General features: G+C 66.6%; 1 protein-coding gene across 1 annotated transcript in view; it reads left to right on the top strand.

The window, feature by feature from the left end:
* The window catches only part of COL5A1 (collagen type V alpha 1 chain), a 153581-nt gene that overhangs the window by 131803 nt on the left and 3661 nt on the right, over positions 1-18117 (top strand). The window contains 11 exon segments of the mRNA XM_058302640.2: positions 59-166; positions 285-338; positions 432-485; positions 1309-1416; positions 2890-2943; positions 3722-3757; positions 4040-4093; positions 5310-5565; positions 7077-7189; positions 10206-10274; positions 13798-14031. Coding sequence (XP_058158623.1) covers positions 59-166; positions 285-338; positions 432-485; positions 1309-1416; positions 2890-2943; positions 3722-3757; positions 4040-4093; positions 5310-5565; positions 7077-7189; positions 10206-10274; positions 13798-14031 — 1140 coding nt within the window.

Genomic DNA, 18117 nt, shown 5'->3' with positions numbered 1-18117 from the left:
TACCCTGAGCGGCGGGGCCGGCCCCTGGAGCCCACCCGTCCCTCCTCTTGCCCTGCAGGGAGAAGCCGGCTTGGAAGGCCCTCCTGGGAAGACTGGCCCCATCGGCCCCCAGGGGGCCCCCGGGAAGCCCGGGCCCGACGGCCTGCGCGGGATTCCCGGCCCCGTGGTGCGCAGAGGCAGGCGGGCTGGGGGCCGGGGGGCGGTGGGCGGCAGGGGGGCTGCGGCGGGGCCGTGGGGGGCGGGGGACGGGCCTCCGGCCACTCACTCTGGACCGGCTGTTTCAGGGCGAGCAAGGCCTTCCGGGATCCCCAGGCCCCGACGGGCCGCCCGGCCCCATGGTGAGTTGCGCACCCTCTTGTGGGGTTTGGAGGGGGGCGCGGCTTTGCCCCCAAAGCCCGAGTGGTGGGCCTGACCCTCACCTTCCCCCCCAGGGCCCCCCGGGACTCCCCGGCCTCAAAGGAGACTCCGGCCCCAAAGGTGAAAAGGTGAGACGGGCTCGTCGCCACCCCTGCCCCCGCGCGGCGGTCGGCACCGTGCTAGCTCCGCCCTGGGGGGCGGTGGGACCGGACCCGGAGACGGGAGACTTGGCCCTGCCTCGGGGGAGCCTCGGGCCAGCTGGCAGGCCCCGCGGACCTGACAGGGAGCTTGGGGTGCCCGCGGATGGGCGTCCAGCGTCCAAGGAGCCACCGCCGCCACCCGGCCATGGGGCCGCGCTGCTTCCTGGGGGAACTTGGAAGCAGCGGCCTTTTATGTTTTAATTGGTGCTGTTGTTTTTCTGCTTTGATTTATTTTCAAACGTAAAACATATAAATGCAACCATTAAGGAAAGAAGATGACGAGGAGGGTTTTTTCTAATCTATCGCTCATTCATCATCACCCACCTGAACCCCCGAAGGAAGGAAAGGTGGAGGACCTTCCAGCACCTTCTACAGGTGCAACATAAAAGAAACCGACACATGAGCATATGCAGAGAACTTTTTACAAAACATAGAAAAATAGCATGATTGCCTCCGTACCAGAATGTTTTTTCCTTATAACAAAGGCTTATGTGGGTACCGTAGAAAAATTGGAAAATGCATATAAGTTAAAAAAAAAAACATCCAAATGACCGTCCAGGGCAAACCGCCTTTGTCGTTTTGCTCTGCACCTGTGTCCCCGCCTGCCTCCTCAGGTACATTTTTACCTCGGCCCAGGCGCACATTTCCCTCTCGCGGGATGTCGCTCGCGGCGCACGCCTGCCCCGGACACAGCCACGGTTGGACCTGGGCCGCTCCCCCGCCAACGCCCCCGCGCCTTCCTTCCCAACAGGGCCATCCCGGCTTGATCGGGCTCATCGGGCCTCCCGGCGAGCAGGGCGAGAAGGGCGACCGCGGCCTCCCCGGCCCCCAGGGCTCGTCTGGACCCAAGGGAGAACAGGTGCGTGAGGCGGCGCTCCTGGCCACCTGGCAGGAGGCACCCTGGGGTACCCCAGAACCCCGGCTCGAGACCCCAGAGGCACCGAGGCACCCAGAAGGATGCTCCAGCGTCTGCTGAAACCAACGGGGGTCAGCAGAAGTGCCGGGCAGCACGGCCCCAGCCCCAGGCCCCAATGGGCAAGCGGACGCACCTTCCTCGGGCCGCAGTGGCCGGGAGCGCGAGGGAGGCCCACGTCACGGGCCCCTCACCCCGTCTACCACCAAATAGATGGCCCGGGCGGTCCCTGGCGATGCCCGCGCGGTGCCGCTGGTGGGGGTGGACGGACTGGCCGCTCGCGTCCCGCTCCACGTGGCCCCCAGGCACTGCACCTGACCCCTCATCCCTCAGACACCGCCGCTCCCTCGGCCCTGCAGCCCCTGTGCTCCCCAGCAGGGGCCTCGGTCAGCGACGTCCTCCCAGCTGCAGCTGCGACCCCCTAGGTGCTGCCGGGGCGCAGGGCCGAGGGGTCTGTGGCCGGGAGGGGCCGAGTCACCCTTTGCCCAGCCCACAGGGGACGGCTGCGTGGATACCACTGCTGCCCGAGCTGGCCACTGCGGTTCTTACAAAGGCAGAGGGTGCCGTGCTGGCCTGAGCCCAGGCTCGGCCCGGGAGGGGAGGGGGCGGGAGAGGCAGGGTGGGCGGCGGGCTGGGAACGAAAGAGACCCCTCGCTGTTGGGATGGGGCCAAAAGAGGAGCTCGGGGACCCGGCCTCCCCTAGCCCTGGCCTCTGGGGGCTGTGCCCACTTCCCACCTCCCGGAGCCCCCTGCTGTGACAGCGTTCCCACGTGAGGGTCCCCCAGGTGGGACCTGGCCACCTCGAAAATCAGAGCTGCCCAGTCCCCTGCGCCCACAGCCAGCGCCCCTCAGTCCCCCGGTCCTTCCCTTGACCTCGCCCCAGGGGTGCTTGTTGCCCACGGGAAGCTGTAAGATGTTGAGAATCTGGGGGAGTCCTAGAATGACCCAAGGGCCAAGTTTCTGCCTGGTAGAGGGGCGGGGGACGGCGGCGGCCCTCAGAGCTAATGTGGTTCTCGGCCTCCCCCTGCCCACAGCTGAACACTGGGGAGACCCTGCCCCCTCCTCCCCAGGGGGCCTGCTGTGCAGGGGCCGAGCGAGGGGGAGGCGGCACGGGCAGGCTGCAGGGGGGACGTGGCCAGGCCCGATTCCAGCTACTTCCAGTGCTGCTGTCCTCCACGGCACCTCCCGGGCCCTGGGGAGGGCGGGTCCTTCCAGCCTGGCCGGGCAGTGGGGCCCCGACTGGCCCGGCTGGTGGCAGGAGGCTCGGCAAGGAGAGAAGCCTATGGGGCAGCTGCCGACAGGACAGACGGGACCGAGAGAGAAGCAGCGGGGAGGAGGCGAATGGGTGAGCCGAGAGGGTCCGGAAATTCCTCGCTGAGTAACATGTTGGTTTTCTGCCCCCTTTCTGCTCCTTTTCAGGGTATCACTGGTCCTTCTGGCCCGATCGGGCCCCCCGGGCCCCCTGGCTTGCCGGTGCGTATCTGGGGGGGGGCAGTGCCTGGGGGTCCCGGGGGAGGCAGGGGGCAGGACTGAGCCCAGGGCGTGGGCCCGGCATGTGGCCAGAGGACTGCAGGACTGTCATGGGATGCAGCGGCAGGGCCCTTGTGCTGACATCAAGACCGGATCCCCAGGCCCTTTGCTAAGTAACCCCAGATGGGGTCTTTGTGCGACCAAAGCAAGGCAGGGGGGTTTCCAGGCACGACTTTTGGAGGGGCAGAGACGGCAGGGGGGCCTCTGCATCTGGACCCTTGGGGAAATGCCCTTCACCCGCAGGCATCTGGGGCTGAGGCAGGTAGCGGTGGGCGCCCGGCCCTGCCCGCCAGCAGGGAGCTGGCACCTGCCGTGCCCGGACTGGCCCAGGCGGGAGGGTTGGGGAGGCCCCTCTTTGCGCCCCATGTTGCTGTGAGCCCCAGGCCTCCTGAGAGCCCCCCGCCTCGAGTGGTGCCCCAGCCCGGGCCTGCACCACGGTGGCCTCAGGCCATTGGCTGGCTGGGCCTGCCGGGTGCTACGTCAGGGCCTGCGCAGCCAGGCCCCGTCCCCGCTAACTCGGCAGTGGTCTGACTCGTGACCCCCAGCTCGGGAGGGCGGGGAGGGCGGCCTGGGGCAGGTGGGGCCCCTCTGCCCACCTGTGGGGCGAGCAGCCCCTGCACGCGTGCCTCTCGGCGCCTGCCCAGGCTAGCGCGCGCGCAGACCGCTTCCTGGAGGGCCGGCGTGTGGAGGGTGAGCGCTGACCCCCCGCTTTGTTCCGCAGGGCCCTCCCGGTCCTAAAGGTGCTAAGGGCTCCTCGGTGAGTGCCACGTCCCGGGGGGAGGGGCGCGTGTGGGCGCCGCCGCAGCCCCCACCCTGGCCTCCATCCGCACATGGTGGCCTCGCCTTGGGCGGGCCGCCCTCCTCCAGAGCTGTCCCTTCCCCCGCGGGAGAAGGGCTTCCATCCGGGCTGTGGGTGTGGCCCCCAGACCTCTTCCTGTTCCTCCAGCCCCGTCCCCTGTGTCCCTCCACGGTGTGAATTCTGGAGGCTTCCGGCTGGCTCATCCCATAACCAGGCTCATGCTCTTGTCCCTCTCCGCAGGGTCCGACTGGCCCGAAGGGTGAGGCAGGCCACCCCGGACCCCCCGGCCCGCCCGTGAGTAGCCTGGAAGCCTCGGGGGCGGGTGGGGTTCCCGGCAACGCTGAGGGGACACGGGAGGCTCCGTCTAGGGGCCAGTGCGTGCAACACGCAGCCAGCCGAGCCCACGGCGCGTGTGCCCTGGAGGCCCGTGTTTGTGTGTGCACGAGCGTGAGGGTGTGTCAGGGCACGTGTGTGGCTGTGAGTGAATGTGTGTGAGTGTGCGAATGTGTGCGTGAGGGTGTGAGTGAACAAGGGTGAGGGTGTGAGAATGTGTACAAGTGTGAGAATGTGAGGGTGTGAGTGAACGCACGTGCGAGCGCTGCGAACGTGGGTGAGTGACTTGTGCAGGTGTGAGAATGTGAGGGTGCGAGTGTTTAAGGGTGTGAGAATCACGTGCTAGTGTGTGAGTGAGTGGATATGGGCATGTCTGAGTGTGAACGTGAGTGAATGCGTGTGTTGAGTGTGGGTGAATGTGTGCAAATGAGTGTGTGAGGGTGAGTGAATGCGTGTGAGTGTGGATGCGTGAGGTTACGAGTGTTGGTGTGAGGAATCGTGTGAGTGTGTAAATGTACATGTGTGAGTGTGGGGGGATGTGCGTGTGAATTGTGAGCGAGGGTGTGAGTGAATGCACGTGCAAGCATTGTGAGTGTGTGTGTGTGAGCGTGTCTGAGTGTGAATGTGAGTGCAGGCAGGTGTTTTCTGACTGGGGGTGAATGTGTGTGCATGAGTGTGCCTGTGAGGGTGTGTGAACGCGTGTGAGCGTGAGCGTGCGTGTGCACATCAGGGCAGTGCTTGGGGTGGGGAGGGAGCTCGGCTCTCACAGGCTGGAGCCCCCCACGCCCCCAGCCCCCTTGCCTGTGACCCCACGGCGCCAGGCCACCGACTGCCCTGAGCGGCGCAGGCTCCTCGCCTTGGCGCGCAGTGTCCTGGCCGCATGCCCGGCCTCCCGTCCAGCTGCAGAGGTCGGCGCGCCCGAGGCTGGGAGCTGCCGACGCTGGGCCCTGAGGGAAGAGGCCTGGTGGGCAGGGCCGCAGCGTGGAGAGCCAGCCGCCAGCACAGGCAGCGCGTGGCCACGGGACACTCACATGGGGCGGCGGGGAGGGGCACTGCATGTGGGCAGCCCGGGGTCCGCACAGCCCAGCACGCCGGCGCCGAGGGGCCCTGCGGGTGCGGCCCCCGCCTCGGTACCATCCGCCTCCCCCACCCACCGCCCCCCACTCCCACACCCCAGGGCCCCCCGGGCGAGGTCATCCAGCCCCTGCCGATCCAGGCGTCCCGAACCCGGCGGAACATCGACGCGAGCCAGCTGCTGGACGACGGCAACGGCGACAACTACATGGACTACGCCGACGGCATGGAGGAGATCTTCGGCTCGCTCAACTCCCTAAAGCTGGAGATCGAGCAGATGAAGCGGCCGCTGGGCACGCAGCAGAACCCCGCCCGCACCTGCAAGGACCTGCAGCTCTGCCACCCCGACTTCCCCGACGGTAGGCGCGGGCGCCGCCGCCCCACGCTCGACCAGGGTGGGCAGCCGGCGCGGAGCGGGGCCCGGGGCAGTCCCTCGCCGCTCAGCCCCGGCCTCCCCATCTGTGGATTGGAGGCGCACAAAGCACTCCCCTTCTCGCCTCCTGGGGTCGTCGGAGTAGAGGAAGGGGTCAGAGGTCAAGGCCCTGGGGTCTGGCCGATGGGCCTCTGGGCTTGTCTGAGCCGTTTTCCAGCAGGGCGACCTGCGTCACCCTGAGCTGCTTGTTCCCCCCCATGACGTGGAGTCAAATGATCTCCCTCTCAGAGGACAGAGTTTAACGAGGGAACGCAGAGAGGCCCCTCGGCCTGGCACGGGGCCCGCCCTAAAGCCGCCGTTGTCATAACCGTGTCACCACTGAGGGCGCACGGCGGCTCGCGGGTGGTGTCAAGGGCGGACGCACAGCGGCGCGAAGAATGCTGTGGAGACGGAGAGTGGTGGCAACGCGTCTGCTTTATTGAGGAAGACAAGCGTTTATATAGGCTAGGGCGCTGGCGGTAGCAAGGCTAAGCCAAATAAGGCAGTGTATGTGAGGGGAGGCCGCTAATTGGCTGGGGGACGGTTGGGGGTGAGGTGCGAGGGTAAGGGGCGACGTGTGGGGTGCAGATTGCTTAAGCTGAAGGCGACCTCCGATTGGTTGTTGGAGGCTGTTGCTAGGTAAAGGGGCAGAGGTGAGGTTATCATTCTGGCGGGGGGTATATGGGGGCTGGGGCAGAAGATAAGGGGAAGTTGTGGGTTGGGTTCTGGTGAGGCGCGGGAGAGGCAGGCCGATTGCCCTAGGGCGGCCCCTATGGAGACCGGATGCTGGGTGGAGATAGAGGAGGCAGCTGTTACGGGCAAGAGTAGCAGGGGGGCGACAATCTACCCGCGCCAAGCACTCACCCAGCAGGAGACGAGGCCTCATCTCAACGTGCTGGGCCTGCCCAACGATGGTAGCATGCTTGTTACCTCAACCGCTGCGGCTAGGTGGTGTGTGTGGGAGAGCGTTTCAAACCCCGGGTGTCCTAAAACCACGGCTCACTCTCACATCACACCATGACACCGAGCACTGCCCATCTGGTGAAAACTAAAATCACGTCAGCTTCTCGTCTCCCCGCTGGAAAGTACGAAATTTTAAAACTTCTGCATGATTCGAGGGCTGTCGTGATTCCAGGAGACCCTGAGCCCACCCGTGCACGTTTCAGAGCTCATGCCGGAACATTCTCCGCCTTTCTGTCCCCCCGTCACGCGGGCAGCGTCCAGCTTCCTTGTGTGCCTCACGCCCAGCTCTGCTCTCCCGGGACGTCTTTTCACATCCACTTATGGGTCTGGCAGTAAACACAGACTCCGATGTCACATACCCCAGAGAGGCTCGCCGTGGCGGCATACGGCCCCGGCTGAGCATTTTAGCTGCGGAGCGAAAGGCGGCCTGGGCGTTCTAGAACCTTCCGCAGAATTGCCCCCCTGAACCATCCTGCCCCTGTGTTTGAAATCCAGGCGAATACTGGGTAGACCCCAACCAAGGCTGCTCCGGAGATTCTTTCAAAGTCTACTGCAACTTCACGGCCGGCGGGGCGACGTGCGTCTTCCCTGACAAGAAGTCTGAGGGGGTAAGTGCCCACCCCTCGAGGCTTAGAGCGTGTTTCTGACAGTGAAGTAGGTTGAGGGGAAGGCTGGGGGCGGGGGGCCCGGATGGCGTCTCCCACGGCAGCCCCCACGGAGTTTTTATCTGAACGTCGGTTGGCAAAATCCGCTCTAAACGACCCCGAGGCTTTGCTGCCCTCTGTCGCGTGACCTCCGGGGTGGGCATAAGGTACGCAGGCGTCTTCGGAGGCTGCCGGCGGCCTGGGCCCTCGGCACCAGCTCATGGCCTGCTGACGCGCCGCGCGCGCCTCTGAGTTCAGCGTGTAATTTTAAAGCCTGTTGAACTGCGGATTTTTGACAAGTAGTTTCGGATTCCCTGAGATTTTGGAGACTGTCACTTCACAGGTCACCCCTTCCGTGGTGGGAGTTTGTGTGCATGGGGGGGGGCAGGTGCGAGGCTGCTGTGCGTGCAAGACCGCCGCGTGGGGGTGTGGGGGGCACGTGGGCGTATGTATAGGCATGTGGGAGTGTGTGGCAAACCGTGTGGATGGCGTGTGTGGCCGTGAGTGTGAAACTCCCCTCCCACGGTCCCAGAGCGTCCAGCGCGTGAGGAGGGCGGCAGCCAGCCTGGCCCTCAGGCGCAGCCTCGCCCGGCGGGCTTGGGGGCGGCCCTCGAGCGCGAGGGCCAGTGTGTCGAGAGCGGCCTGACCGCGGCCTCCTGCGCCTGGCTGGCCCGTGCAGAGCACAGCGCCGTGGCGCCGTGGATGGGCCCCGGCTCATCCCCCGGCCCAACAGCCCGACTTGGGGAGGGTCCCAGAACCCGGGCTTTGCAGACCGGGCTGAGGGGGCAGCGCCTCACTCCTGAGGGTCCAGACACCAGGGACAAATTCCAGAGAGTGGGGGGCTTTGCCAGGACCCCGCCGGGGAGCCCTCAGCGAGCGAGGTGGGGCCCGGGAGCCCTGCGCCGTGACCTTGACAGCCGCCCCTCTGCCGCTGCAGCCCCTCCTCCGGCCGCGGGCCGCGGCAGACCTGGCCCTGGAGGAGAGGCTTGGGAAGCTTGGCCTGCTGCCCAGCCGACAAGGTTCAGGATCCTGGATTGATTCTGCCCTTGAACCCGATGGCAAAGGGGCGGCGGTGAGCGGAAGGGGTCCAGGACCCTGGCATTGCCCCCCTGCTCCTTCTCCCCCTGAAAGTTGTGTTTCCTCAAACAAGCGTCCCAGGCAGGAGCCACTTCTGCCCGGGAGGAGGGGTCTCGTCCTGGTGATGCTCGAGCCCCAGGCCCTGAGGCTGGGGTGTGGCCCCTAACGGGTGGCCTGGGCAGACTTCCCCGCCCGCCATCCTGTTCTGGTCACGGGTCCCAAACGAAGGTGGCAGGGGCCGCAGGTCCAGGATCAGCCAGAACATTCCACAGCCGCCTTTTCAATGGCCTCAGCGCCGAGAAACCGTTTCTGCTTTGCGGAGAGCCATTTGCTTCTCCTGGGGCCCACTGTCCCGCTGCTCCCTAAATCACATTTTAAATGCGGACCCCGGAAACAGCAGTGTCTCCGGCTGGGAAGACTTGCTCCCCTGTTTTCCACCGTCCCCCGAGTGGAAACTGAATCCTCAATAGCCTGCTTTGTGGGCACCTCCTCCCTGCAGCTGGAAAAGGGCCGAGAGGGCCTCTCCCGCCCCCTTCTCCTTCCCTTCGGGCTGGCTGGCCCAGGCCCAGAAAGAAATTCACGTAGAAAGTAGGTCCTGCCGCCCCCCCTCCCGGCTGGCTGTCCTCTCCGAAGGCCCTGCTGCCGGAGGACAAGCAGGCCAGGGCCCCTGGCACAGGGCTTTCCTGGGGAGCGCTGGCTGAGCCCACAGCCCGGCGGGCTCACTGCAAACTGGTCCCATGTTCCCACGTGGGGCCTACGAGGCGGGGAGCCTCAGGCTCAAGTCGCGGCCATCCACCTGGGCTGCATGTCCCCGGGCTGGCACGCCCACAGCGGGGCAGCGGAAGGGGCTGGGGCCGAGGCGGCCCGCTGCGTCAGCTTCTGACAGAGGCCAGGTGTGCAGGCAAGGGGGAGCACGCTCAGCAGCCGGACAGGGAGGGAGGTGGCCCGGGGGCCCCTTGTCCAGACCTCCTGGCCCAGGAGGATTGGGGTGCCCTTGCCGAGAGTGCCGGGGGGCCCAGATCCCAAGCAGGGGTCCCTGTGGCCTCAGGCTGCACCAGGTTTCTGCATCTGGGCTCGGCAGGTGGGCCTTCCTCCTAAAGGGAGGGGACTGTCCCTCTGTCCAGCCCACCGCATTTGGGGAGGCCTGTGCTGGGCCCCTGCTGCCTCGGGCTTTACAGAAACCAGACCCCTGTGGGAAGGCCTCCCATGTGAAGGGGGTCACCAGACGAAGCAGTGCCCGAACCCCCGTCCACAGGTCCTCAGCCCCCAAAACCACATTCTTATGCCAAGTTGGTCCAGCCACGTCGCAGCAGCCTGTGAGCCCCGGTGACTGCCCACCCCGTCCCCAGAGGCTGTGATGGGGGCGCGACCAATCTCGAGCCCACCCGCGAGTGCCAGTTCACACCGCAGGCTGCCTTCGTCTGGCCTTGGGGAGCCGCTCCCCAGCCCTGACTCCACAAGCCTCTCGAGTGCTTGCCAAGGGCCACGCACCTGCCAGACGCAGGATGCACAGAAACGGAGAAGGTGGCCAATGCGATCCCTTAGAACGCAATGCCCGGCGCCCGGGCAGCCCCCAACGCTGCCGTCGCCACGGCCTCTGCCCACGGGGCCTCGGCTCCCACGGGCACGCACTGGAGAATGGCTGGAGGGCCCCGCTCCCGCGGCGGCGGAGGCCACGCAGACACACAGCCCGGGGCTGGCGGAGGCGGGGAATTAACGCTTTCATTCTCTCTGTTTCTCTCCCTCTCCACCTGCCCGCTCGACGTTTAGGCCAGAATCACTTCTTGGCCCAAAGAAAACCCGGGTTCCTGGTTCAGTGAGTTCAAGCGCGGTAAACTGGTAAGGCGGCACCTCTCTTCTCGGTGGCCGTGGCTTTAAACCCGCCCCGTCTCGTATCTTGCAGAGTAAAATGGCCCGCTGGCCCAAAGAGCGGCCCTCTACCTGGTATAGTCAGTTCAAGCGGGGCTCCCTGGTAAGTGGCCGCCGGACGCTGCCTGCTTGCGGCCCGGCCCGGCTCACGGCTCTGCATGGCCGCGCGCCGCCGCGCTCCGCGCCTGCTCTCGCCCGTTCGGCCGCACCCTCCACGCCACGCGACCGCGGGGCCCGGAATAGGTGCCAAGTCCTACGCTGCCCGCCGCCCCGGGGGCATTCATTTTAGCCCGGGAGTAGGTGAAGTTTTCCGTTAGGCTGGGGACGGCGCTTGGCGTTCGGGGAAGCCGGCGCCACGGCGGGAGTAGGCGCCGCGCCAGTGTCGGGCTGCACCCAGGAACAGAAACCAAAGGCGCCCGGCGCGGGAGGGCTTCGTTTTGCCAAGTCCGGGTGGGCAGAGCCTGGACCGCTTAAAACGCGGCCCTTGCCAGGACAGGGGGGCGTCCGTGGCCCCCTCGCGGGGCCTGAGGAGGGCCGTGGCTCCCACCCTGGCGTTCTCCCTTGGCACGTGCGCGGCCTGGTAGCCTTGTTTCCACCCGGTGAGGCAGGCTTCCATAATCCAAATCAAAAGTGAAAAGAAGTCGGCATCCCCCGAAACCACCTCCCGTGCTGCCCCTCCGGGCAGTCCAGAGATGGGGGGCCGGGGGGATTCACTTGTGTGAGGCCCGCGCTGCTGCCGGGCCCCGGGGTGCATTCCTGGAGCACCCCAGGAATTGGAGCCGGGCCCTTTTCTAGAATTATGCACGAGGGTCTGTGTCTCCTCCGAGCTCTGTAAAGGCAGAATGTCAGGGTAGGGGCTGGGGTAGGGGCTGGGTGGGATGCTATAAAGCCCGGAACTGCCCTCTTCTGATCGGGGGGGGGGGGGGGAGCCGCCCTGCGTGGCCCCGGAAGGTTCTTTCTCGAGCTGATGGGCTCTGATTGGCAACCTCACCGTCAGCCGCTGGTCCTGCATCCCACCCCCCGCCCCGGCCCCTCTGCGTGGGCACAGACGCCACATTTCCAGCACAGCCGTGGCTTTCTCTCTTCCCCCAAGTTCAAAGGCAGCAGCCTCCCACCAGCCCTTGGTCCGCCCGCATCTCCGAAGGGCCTCATGCCCTTAACCTTGAAACTCTTCCAGGCTGGGGATTAATCTCACACCCTCATCCTCTCTGACCCCCAAGTCCGACGGCTCTTCCCCGACACCTGCCTTGGCCACGCTCCTCGGCGGCTGTCTCCTTGGCCGTCCACGGCCGGCGCGCTTGTTCTCCTTTTCTTGGGCTGGTTTCCTCCTCTCCGCCTTTCGTGCGCTCTCCTGGCACACAGAAGGACCTGACGTGGATGCGCACCCAGACTAGGGGACGCTGGAGCTGGGTGGGCGCGGGGGACCGGCTGGGGGAAGGAACCACACGGGGGGCTGCAGGCGGCCCCCCGCCAGGGGAGGCGGGGCCTTGCTGCGGTCTTGGTGGTACCGGCCCCGCCTCCCCCGGGCAGCGCCCGCTCACCCCTGAGGAGGCGGCTGTGGACGCCCCTTTCCCGCCAGCCGCCCAAGTAGCCCGTCTCCTCCTTTCGGCCCATTTTGTACGGCAGTTGGCAAAGGATGGAGGCAAAGGGCCAGTCCAGGGAAAAATGCCAGTTTGTCTTAAGGGACTCACCACTGCTCTGTTTCCCGCTCTCTGAATATCCTTTGTGGTAGAAGAGAGAGGTGAGGTCCTGTCCCCAGAGAAATAGATGCCCCGTCTGAGCCGGGCTGCCCAGAGGTCCCGAGATGAGAACAGGGGCTCGCCCGGGGGTTCTGGGGTGCAGGGCCTGGGGCCCGGCCATGCCGCCCAGGGCTCAGGTCCTTCTGTGCCCAGCGCTCTGCCGGCCTCTCCGGGGCATGCGCGCTTTCTGGAGTCAGTCGGATTTAATCTCCGAAGGAGCGCCCGATGGCACCTGGACTTCCGGTCAGTATGTAATTGTTTTCCTCCTCGAGGTCGGCGCGGGAGGCTCGCCATCGCGGCCACCCAGGGCTTGGCGTTTGCTGGAAGGCTCTGGGGCCACACTCTTCCCACGGCCCTGGTGGGTCAAGAGCAGGACCCCCAGGCCCACCAACGTCTAGGGAAAGAGCCAGAAAACGTGCCCACCCCACTGCCTCCTCCCCACCCACGCCCAACGCTCAGGCTGAAGCGGATTTAGAGCCTCAGTTTCGTTGTTTTGGGTGGGCTGGGTGCAGGGTCAGAGGCAGGCCAGAGGGTGGGCCTCCCGCCCCAGTCCCTGCCATCTGCCTGGTTTATCCCCTGATGCCAGAACCCGACGGCCCCCCCCCCCCCCCGGCTCCCCTCTACCCCAGCTAGGGACTTCCAAGCTCACAAAGGAAGGCGAGCCCCGTTCCAGGGAAATGTGGAGCCACCCACGTCCCCAGGCCGCGTCTAGCTTTTTCAAAGAGCTTGACTTTGCAAAAGAAAGGAGGAGTCTGGGATTCCCCTGTGTGCTCCCTGTCCCAGCCCTGGCACCTGGTTGTGCTGCATTAGCCCAGCCTTGGAATGGGCCGCTTACCCCGCGGAAGCTGCTGGTAGCTTCTCTGGCTTCGCTGCCAGAGGGACCACGTCATCTGGCCATGGGTGCCCTGTGCTGCCCCCCACCCAGCAGTGGGCCACGCCAGGTGCCGACTCGCGGCTGGGGAGGCCTCGGGCCCCACCTGCTGCCTGCCAGCTGTGCTCCCTGGTCACCCCTGCCCCTGCCCCCATCGGCAGGGCCTAGTACATCCCGGGTGCTCGGCAGGTGGCTTGGCATTTGTCGACAGCACTGAGTGGGCTCCTCCAGCGCAGGGCTGGAGCGGACAGCGGGCCCCCGGGCACCTGCGCAGACGCAGGAAGGCCAGGACTGGGGCAGGGCGCTCGGGGGGGGCCGGGGGCATAGAGGAGGGGCCTGAGCCCACGAGACTGGGTCCCCCTTGGGGAGACTGTTCTGGGCTGCGACCCAAAGAACGAGCCGGCCTAGCGCCTGCAGCGGGGGGTGCCAGGCTGCGGGAGCCGAGGGGCCGAGCCGGAGCGCAGAGTTGTCCATGGAGAGAAGGAAGTGCGGCCCTGTGGGAGGGGCCTGCGGGAGCAGAGGGGCGAGGTCAGAGGCAGCTGCGGGTGGCCCCTATGAGTGGGTGCTGCCTCCAGGAGACCCCCGGCCTGTGCCTTTGGGGGCAGCAGTCCCTCCATGACACAAACCTTCACCAGCTCCACTGTGCCAGGCACAGGGGCAGGAGCAGGATCCAGCAGCCGGCACAGACACCCTGCCTAGGCCTCCCGGGGCACCGAGGCTTGTAGGGGGGCAGCTCCCAGGGGCCAGGGCAGAAGCACCTCACCCAGGCGGGGCTAATCAGGGCAGGCTTCCTGGAAGAGGTGACCAGCTGAACCCTGGGGAGGACGAGGGGCCAGCCAGATGCAGGGGTGGGCATCTAGGTGCAGGGGAGATGATGCCTGGGCACCCCCGTGAGCCGGGCACTCTGGCCTCTGGCTACCAGGGTGGTGGGTTTCTGGGCAGCTCCTCCTGGCGCAGCCCGGGTGACGCGGACGTGGGCGGCGCGCTGAGCCCCCGCCCCCTGTCCCCGCCCGCAGCTCTCCTACGTGGATGCCGACGCCAACCCCGTGGGCGTGGTCCAGATGACCTTCCTGCGGCTGCTCAGCGCCTCTGCCCACCAGAACATCACCTACACCTGCTACCAGTCGGTGGCCTGGCAGGACGCCGCCACGGGCAGCTACGACAAGGCCATCCGCCTCCTGGGCTCCAATGACGAGGAGATGTCCTACGACAACAGCCCCCACATCCGCGCCCTGGTGGACGGCTGCGCCGTGAGTGTCCACGCGCCCCGGGGGCCAGGGCGCCCGTTAGGCCTCCCCGGGCTCAGCCCACTGCCAGCCCCACTTCCTGGGCGCTGCCCGCCCCGGCCCCGAGCTGTGAGCCGGAGGGCACGGCCAGAGCGCCACGGGCTGGCTGGTCTCGGGGATACGGCAGACCCAGGTCACCGGCCACTGCCGATGGACACGGTACCCCCAAGCCCGGCCAGAGCTTCCGCAACCTGCCCCCGTGCCAGGGGCTTAGGAAGGAGAGTGGAGGCCTGGCGCGAAGAGCCAGGGGCCTGGGTCCCTTGTCCCGTCCTGGGTGTGGCGTGGCGCAGAACCAGGGCCCTGTTGGCGGCTGGTCCGATTTGGAACGTCCTCAGTTTCCCCTGGAGCGGCCGGCTCCAGGCTTTCGGCGCTTTGCATACCCTTAGCGTGGGTGAGGGCGCCCCATGCCCGCAGCAGGGCCTGCTCGGCCTTCTCCCACAGGCCCACGCGGCCTCCGCGAGCTGGAGTTGGCCTTTGGACCCTCCCCGCGTGCCTGCGTAGGCGCAGAGGGAGGCCCGGGCGCCAGGTGGGGGGCAGCTGCTTGGGCCCACCCCGAGGGAGCCCCGTGTGCACGCGTTTGGGGGTGTTAGAGTGTGGACGTGCCGTGGGGCCCCCGCATCCCTCCTGTGGCCTTCTGAGCTGGGGAGACCTCTCTGTGGCACCCTGACGGCAGACCCCGCGCTCTCCTGCTGGGGCTGGAGCGGCCCTGCCGGGAGCCCCCATTGGGGACGGCCGACGTGCCGCTCACGCTGACCCCAGCGCCGCCTTCCGCTTGCCCCGTCCTCCGGGCTCGGGGCCGCCCCCGCGCGGTGCCTGCCGTGGGTGCGCCGTGGCCGGGGCACCGTGGTGGGCCCTCACTGCTCAGCAAGGCCCTTGCTCCCCCCAGGGCTTTCAGGGGTATGTGACTGCCGGGGGTGGCCCTGAGCTCAGAGAGCCCGGTGCCGGCCTTTGGTGGCTCTTCTCCATTTCTGAACAGAGATGGTGAGCCGTCAGAAGCACAGCACAGCGTGTCCGCGGTCTCTGAGACTGAGCAGCCCTGTGCACGGGTGGGCGCCTGCGCTCCCTGCCGTGGGGCGCCGAGCCCGGCTTGGCGTCTGCTGAGGGGACCCGGGGCGGTGTCGCCAGGCGGGGCGTGGCCAGGCAGGCAGGCTGGGGGCAGCGGGGGGCTCCCCTGGGACTCTGGTTTCCTTTTCCTGAAACAAAAAGTCGTGACACCTGGAGAGGAAGGAGCCGTCCTCGCCCGGGCCTCGGCCGCACACCTGCGCCCGCACCGCCCCCGGGGTTCGCTCGGTCAACGCTGAAGCGCTGACCCCGGAACGCGGGCAGGGGCCCCTACTCGAGACTGAACGGGTGCTTTTCTCTGGGCCCAGGGACTCTCAGGACACCAGGGGACTGCACCCCACTGCCCTATGCCCGCGCTCCTGCCCAGGCACCCTCCTGCCCCAGGATGTCCCGAGGCAGCTGGTGCCGCCCCTGGCAGGTCACAGGTGAAAGTGACAATAGCTCCCTTCTTTGCAAGGTTGTATATTAGGCATGAAAAGAGCTGGGAACCATGTCTGGCCCCAGATGCCCCGTTCCTCTTCCAGACAGCGCAGGCCCACGGGCAGACGGCAGGGAAGGGGGCAGCAAGGAGAATGGCCTGGACACGGAGCCTCGAGTGTGGCTTTGAGTTTCCCAGCCGCCAGGGCAAAAAGGGCAGCCCTCAAGTTGACACAGCACGTGTCTTCTGGTAGATCATGGGGACCACTGATCATGGGAAGGGGCAGGCGGCCAGGACCCCTGACCCCCTCAACTAGGCTCTCACCCCCTGGGTCATCCCAGTCCTCTTCCTCTCAGAGCTCCCTCACCTCTCATTCCAACAGCAGAGCTAGGTTTGAAACCATTCCCAGTTCTGCCTGCGCCCCAGAATTTTAATTTCCACAACCCCAAGCCCTCGTCCTTGGCCCGGTGTCTCCTGCTGAAGGGGGAGAGCTGTCGGCCTCTGGGGCAGGACGGCCCACGGCCGTGCGGGACTGTCGGGCATTTCAGGACATTTCTGGCATCTCCAGCCTCCACCCCACTTGCAGGTGGGAACCAGTGAGCTAGAAGCTTCCCGTCACTTTCCAGAGGCGGGACCCGAGGCCCAGAGGGGCGTGTGGACTTGCCCACGGCCCCCCCAGGCATGGCAGAGCCGAGTCTCCTAGTTCCTGCTCTAGCATTCTCCCCACCATAGCCCCTACCTGGGAGAGCTGTGCCTTGAATACCTCCCCCGACAGGGAGCTCACTACCTCCGAGGCAGCCCGCCATGGTTGTGGAAGTCAGGAAGGTCTTCCGTAGCTTCGCCTGCAGTGCCCACCCATCCTTCCTAGCCGTGCTGAGCCCCACGGAGGAGGTCTGGTTCTGGACCCGTTTCCCGGCCTCAGCTAGTTAGCCACCTGGGGCTGGACAGCTCCGTGTCACGGGACCGTGATGTGCGTCGTAAGGTCCTGCTCCACCCATGCGGTGCCAGGACACCCCCTTGCCCAAGTGTGGCAGCCAAAAATATTGGGCACAAAGGGCAGTCACAGATTTGAAGAGACTCAAAGAGCCTCACCTGGCACGAGGGCTGGCGGACCTGCGCCCCCTCCGCTGTGTAAGCGCACCCCCCGAGGAGCCCCTCACCTGGGGCCCCAGAGGGGACATCCACACACAGTTGCACCCCACAGTGTGCCCTGGTCTGTTAGGAAATCGACGAAGGCCACGTCCCCTCCCTCCCTGCAGGGTAGCCCGTTCTCTTGTCCTGCCCACGGAGCACTTGCTTCTGAGCCTGCACTGCTTGCCCTCTGCGCCTGTCCAGGTGCAGTCGCCGGAGCAGCCACAGAGGCGGGGGCTTCCCAGGGCCGCCTGCACTCTGCTCACCCCAAGCCCCCGCCAAGTTCAGCCGCCGTTTTTGAAAAGCCACATCCCTCCCTCTCAGTTCTGGGGCCCCAGGAGGCCCGCTTGATTCATACCGTAATAACGGCCGGAGAAATCGGGGTTCCGGCGCGGGGCGTCGTTTGGATGCGGGGCCACGGTCCTCACTCCTGATGGACGGGGCCGCTGAGTGGGCCGGGCCTGCGGAGAGGCACAAATCACCGGGCGGGCGGGCCTGCAGCTCCCGCCGCATAAATCCCGTGGTTTGTGCAGCTTTGTGGGCGCCTGGGGGGCCGTTGCTCCCAGTAATGGTGATTTATGCCTCTGGAACCCCGGGGCGAGGGGAGCGGCAGGCCGGCGCGGGCTTTAACGCCCCCCTCTAAGCGCCCGGGGAATTGGAGCTGCGGGCCCTGTAAACGCAGGCGCGGTCACCACCTCCCCTGGGTGGCCCGCCCGCCCTCCCGGGGGCCGCTCGGCTTTCCGGCTGGGAAGGCTTCGGGGCGCCGGTGGCCGAGGCCCCCCGGCTGCAGGGACGGCACTGCCTTGCCGTGGCCCCTGCTGGCCCAGGTCCAGTCTACTCTGCGGTCCTGTGGGTCGGGCCAGGTGAGGAGGCCGAGGCCCTGGACACAGAGGGCAGAGGAGGTCCCCAGGGGCCCCTTGCTGGCCTGGTGGCGGACAGGTGAGGAGGTCGGCCTCCTCCCAGGGTGGCCGCAGGGACGCTGCCCGCCTGCTGCCTGCCCTGCAGTCACAGGGTCCCGTGCCCCCCACCTTCCTCCCTGGAAATGGAGGGCGTGGCCACCCCTGTTAGGTGCACCTGAGGTGAGGCGCTGGCCTGTGCTCAGCTGTGCGGCCACAGGCATCGGCTGCCCGTGAGGGTTGGCACGACCTGGCGCCACCAGCATCCACACTGCCCTGGGCTGCTGGTCCCAGCCCCCATGGCCACCTGCAACCGGGACCCAGGACAGCCTTTTTCAAAGGACAGCTGTGAGCCAACCGCGTCTCCTGAGGAGCCCAGGGCTCAAGCCAGCAACGCAGCCATCGCCGCCCAGGAGCATTTACGTGGCAGGTCCACAAGTGCTTGGCCGATAAAATTACACTCCGTTCTCCCCTCTAGGAAGCTGGCCTATCCAGTGTACAGTTGAGAAAACGGAGTGGCAGAGCGCGTGTTAGTTAGCTATT

This window comes from Dasypus novemcinctus, chromosome 8 (genome assembly GCF_030445035.2).
Source record: "Dasypus novemcinctus isolate mDasNov1 chromosome 8, mDasNov1.1.hap2, whole genome shotgun sequence".
Classification (NCBI taxonomy): Eukaryota; Metazoa; Chordata; class Mammalia; order Cingulata; family Dasypodidae; genus Dasypus; species Dasypus novemcinctus.
Note: the sequence above shows the minus strand (reverse complement) of the source record. Positions and strands in the feature narration are given on the sequence as shown.